Consider the following 5,087-nt stretch of genomic DNA (forward strand, 5'->3'; position numbering starts at 1 on the left):
TGAACGAAGAGCAACCAAAATAGTCGATAAGCAGTGTATATTGTTTGTAAGTCTGGTAACACATACATTGTCTTAATATTGTTACAAAATGTGCTACAGAGAAGACTCTTTTATAAGTAAAAACGTAATTGCGATATTTAGCTCATTTTGGGCTTAAAAGAGCAAATCCAGGAGAAAAAGGTTTCATTAAATGCAGCTATGTTATTGAAAAGAACTAAACAAAATTTGGTATAGAGAGTTATTAAATGCCCGATGTAAAATCAAATACAAACAGAGAGAGAGAGAGCGATGCCCTAGGATAAAACCAAAGATTGATAATAAACACATTTGGAGCTAATAGGACAGAGTTCCAAGATGAGAACAATTTTCAGCAACACTTTTATGGGAGCTTTTTAGTGAATGTTCCACTACAAAATTCAGAAAATACAAAAACACTTTAAAGCCCAGACCAGTCAACCACTGGATCCACTGATCTCATCCTAGGACTTCACCCCTCTGTCTACATTTTATTATATCAGACATCGTCTTGAACTTATGGGTTGATTTTAAAACTACTGAGAAACGAAGACTTAATCAAGAATAGTCAACATTCTAGTCTCATATTTGGTCCATTATTTTACACAGACTTTTAAGAAGAGGTAATTTATATGAAAAAATGTAAAGCGTTGTTTGGCTCCGCGCATTAGTATACATTTCATGAAGAAAAATACAACCTACTTTTGCATTAAACATTTTCTAAAATAACCTATGGCAGATTTCCAAAATCCTAACATCCTTTTATCTATCATCAATAACAGCTTGAAACAAAGAAAAAAATTACAAATGCCAATTTTAACAGCAAAAATTCATCAATTTTAAAGTTTTAGGATGTTCAACTTTCTTTTTTTAACATAAAATCCAACAAATCATTTTACGCCCAAAATTTATAAAATTCTCTCTCCCAATTACCAATTAATTACTTGAACCTTATCAAAAACCCCTTTAATAAGGCGAGGGAATCCCTATTTGAGTTGCCTCGTTTGACACCTAGAAGCATCGGTCCACCCAATGAACATTCGACACTTCACCACAAGGAAACTTTCTCTACAGTGGCACATACATTTTATTTTACGATAATTAATAATAACTACTATTTTGCATACTATTGTAATAATACAATGTTACTCTTTTCATTGTTGTTCCCTTTTATGTTCTTGTTCCATATTTAAATTATTGGTCTTTCGAATAACATGTCCCATCTTAAATGTTTTCCTTTTATTCATACTCCACATTTTGCACTGAATATTGCATACGTTATGTAGATTTATTTAAGTATAATAGAATATAGATCGTCATACTTCATTCTTAATATATAACATATAAGCCGTTTGAATTCTTGGTACGCTATAAACGGTTAAAATGGAGCACAATAATCGTCTTCTGTCACTACATATCTTTTTTCAGAATATTAAACACACTTTTGATATCTGCAAGGATATTTTTATATAAAATTAATCTTTTGAATATTCTTCCAATATTTCCCTAACAATGATGGTAGTCAATAAAAAATTAACAGATTTTCATATAATTAATTTTATTTACACTGTACATTAGATACACAATTGTTTATGCAGGAAATATTTACATAATACAAAAAAGAAAAATGTTTTGGCTGCGCTTAATGATCCTTCTTAAGACCTGAGATAAAATCATTTCCCCCAGGAGCCTCCAATGCTGCCACCCACACGCCGCGGTTTCTCTGGCCATCGTTGGGGCCTCCGTAAGTCCTCTCCCAGTGGCTGTGAACCTCCGCTTGTACCCTACCGTCGTCTGTGACGTCCCATTTCTTGTTACTGTCAACCCGCACCACAGTGCCGCCGTTCCTCGTAGTGTCTGTCCTCACCGCCCAACCACCTTCGTCCTTCTTTTCCTCCGGTTGTGGAAAAGACATGACAGCCGCTACACACGCATACACCAGCACAACGAGCAGAGTTGCCTTCATTGTTAGGCTGTAACAATAATTATTAAATCAGTGGTATGCCACACCAATAGAAAACAGATTGTAATCATAACAAAATAATTAAGTTATCTAAGAATTGGTGTTTTCTATTAATAAACTCATATAATACATTTTGCATGTATCTGTATATCGCTTACTTCAAACAACTCCTGAAAATGAAGTGCTAGCAGTTTGCAAACTATATAAGGCTACGAACTGACTATAATATTTTATTACTTGTACGACTATTTTTATTATTATTACATACAGAATTAGAAATAATTAATAATCGGGTATTCTCGGTAAATCCGGATTTTTCCATTAATAAATTTGTTTCCCATCTACTGTAGTTACTGTGTAAAATGTAAAATTATCTCAGATAATCTCAAAAGTTGTGATTTATTAATTGTTATAAATATCATGTAATTAATGCACATTCATTTCAAGTCGTTTCATTTACTGGATGTGCAAATTGATAAAACTACTCTAAATAACTATTCGATTCAGAAAATTCTTAAAATATCTGTTTCATATATATTTGGCGCTTATTAGTGACGGCTTTTTTTTAAATAAATTCATAGAAATTTGTTTAGTAATCTATTTTATGTAAGTAAACCTTACCTGACCTACTTTGTTTACAGAGCACGCGCGATAAAGAATCACAAATAACTACCACATTTTAAGGTTAATTCACCATTTACATTCTACTAATTTTAAAATTACGAAGTCATGTATATAAAGATAATCCGGTATAAATGGGTGACATATTAAGTATATTATTTTATATTTATAGAATAAAAACAAAAAGTATAAATTGCAGTAAATCACTTACAATTGAGGAAGTACCGTAGTTGTAGGAATATAGATGCTGACAGACTGTCAAGTACTGAGAGTTGTGAGCTACTGTATGATGCTGCTTAGATACGACATATAAACACATTCCCTATCGCAGCCAGATGAACTCTACTACCGAGAACTTATCACGGTGAACCCCTGCTGTAGTTCCCGACACTAAAGTTCGTAGAATATTACTTGCCACCGTAACCAACAAAATTACTATGGGAAATAGTTTTATTTCTTTCTTGATAAACTACTTATGTTACTTGGAACATATTAAGTATGTTCCTAAATCATTTTAATTGAAAGTTATTAAATGTTTTACAATATCGGGTTTTCAAAATGCTGCACGTCCAACTTAAGGTTGTTAATCAAACAATAAGGAGTGGAATATAATGTGTTTGTTGTTCATGAAGAACTTTATTGTTGTATATTTATCATTTAAACATGGATATTTCTTTTTCAACAAAGATTTAATGTTTTGTTATTTTACCAACAAATGCATTGTTCTTTAAAATCTGGAGCTGATACTTGTTACATTACCTGTATAAAAAGGGACGGACAAGAGTAAGAGAAATTAATTTAAAAATAAGAGCGTTGTTTTCGACTGTACTGACCCTTCTTGATTCACCGAATTCCCAAACTTGGGAAGAGTAGATCTGAAATTTATCTATAGTTGTATGTTTAACAGAAACTAATATCACCTATACATTCATTAAACGATATAAAACCAAAACAGGCATTTACTTTATCGCTGTATGTTTACTATTTAAAACAAAACAACCGTTTACCTATCGCTATTAGTTCACGATTTAAACAAAGCAGCCGTGTACCGATTGTTTCTGCTTGTAATGTAGGAGCTGAGGACCAATTTTGCATTGTATAAGCATATAAACTAGTTTTTTCCATGAAATTAATACAAGAATTTCCCTTAAGAAACATACTGAGCCTCATCTTTACTAGTTTTGTGAGGGTCAAAAGGGAGAGTTTTAAAAGAATACAAAGTATTAATTGTTTTTCTCAGAAACTTGTAATATAATTTACCTTTACTCTCTGAATTGAACCTAACGAATGCAACTTCTTAACAAGGTAATAACAATTATACCACCGTCAGCCAAGTTGCAGATCCTGAAAATTGGTATTTTTTTCACCAAATAATCGGTACTCATGTGGTTGACTGACGCTTATATAAACTTTTTATCTATGTGTCTGACAGTTGGTTTTTGAGTGTGGAAACGTAAAAAAATATGAGAAATGTGTGTGTTTATTAATTATTTTTAAACTTCCGACGCCTTCCCTATTTTTGACCAACATCAAAAGTAGCACGGCTGATGATCAAATTCTTTCATTTAGTTTCACAAAAAAGTGCCTGCTAATACAACGCAAACTAGTTCTCGGGCGTTAAACTAACAGTTCAATCACATTTTAACCAAAACAACAGTTAACCGATGGTTATAACCTCTTTTTAAATGTTCTAAAAAGACGATCGTGGTCTTTTAAGAGTCATGGAAACAATGAAATTTTACATAATTTTTGATCAAATATTAATATAATTTTATAAAACTGTATTTAATTTTTTTTTAGATATTCCGTTACCTTTTTATTTACATTTTGATATTCAAGTAAAAGTACCATTTTTTTTAGTACTGCAATGCTTAAATGTTTTGCTGTTGGAATGATACAACACCATTTTATTGTTAGCAATGAAGCTTCTAGAGAATGGCCTCAGCTTTTTATTTTGAAAAATCACAGTTCATTTGTAGTTCAGGTCTTCATGAACACAGACAACTTAGGGGACTCTCTTCTTCTACAGAACCGATGCGACGCCGACATCCTTCATGGGCCGCAAACTCCTGTGTGCATTGTACTCATGACATATTGTGTGCACTCATCTAGTTAATCTGCAACTAGTGATGAACGCTGAAATATACAGAGTAAAATGTGCTAATCTTACATTCAAAATTGTGTAAATTTTAATTTTGAATTATTTTTATTTTCCAACAATTAGTTTAACTATGAATATTCAAGATATATGTTATATCGTGCTGGCAGGAGAAACCCTCTGTGCATATTTTCCATTATGTTTACAGACAATATTGAAAAGCAGTCCTGCTTGAGTTGATGCATGCAGCATTTGTTGATGAGTAATCGTCGTTCCATTACAAGTTGAAACGTAAACATTGTTCGATATATTACGACCTAATCCGAACGACCCAAAGGTTTAGGGAAATTTCTATTAGAAAAATCTTAGTAAAATCAGTTTAAAAAAAGT

The 5,087-nt window shown here is 32.2% G+C and overlaps 1 protein-coding gene across 1 annotated transcript; it reads right to left on the reverse strand.

Moving 5' to 3' along the window:
* Window positions 1–1,556: 1,556 nt before the first annotated feature.
* On the reverse strand, window positions 1,557–2,943 carry LOC124375130. Its single transcript, XM_046833238.1, has 2 exons — window positions 2,811–2,943; window positions 1,557–1,988 (listed from the first exon to the last, which is right to left on the reverse strand). The coding sequence occupies exon 2, from the start codon at window positions 1,979–1,981 to the stop codon at window positions 1,658–1,660; it is 324 nt and encodes a 107-aa protein (XP_046689194.1). The 5' UTR covers window positions 1,982–1,988; window positions 2,811–2,943; the 3' UTR covers window positions 1,557–1,657.
* Window positions 2,944–5,087: the final 2,144 nt, after the last annotated feature.

The sequence above is a fragment of the Homalodisca vitripennis genome, unplaced genomic scaffold, assembly GCF_021130785.1.
Source record: "Homalodisca vitripennis isolate AUS2020 unplaced genomic scaffold, UT_GWSS_2.1 ScUCBcl_13853;HRSCAF=24279, whole genome shotgun sequence".
Classification (NCBI taxonomy): Eukaryota; Metazoa; Arthropoda; class Insecta; order Hemiptera; family Cicadellidae; genus Homalodisca; species Homalodisca vitripennis.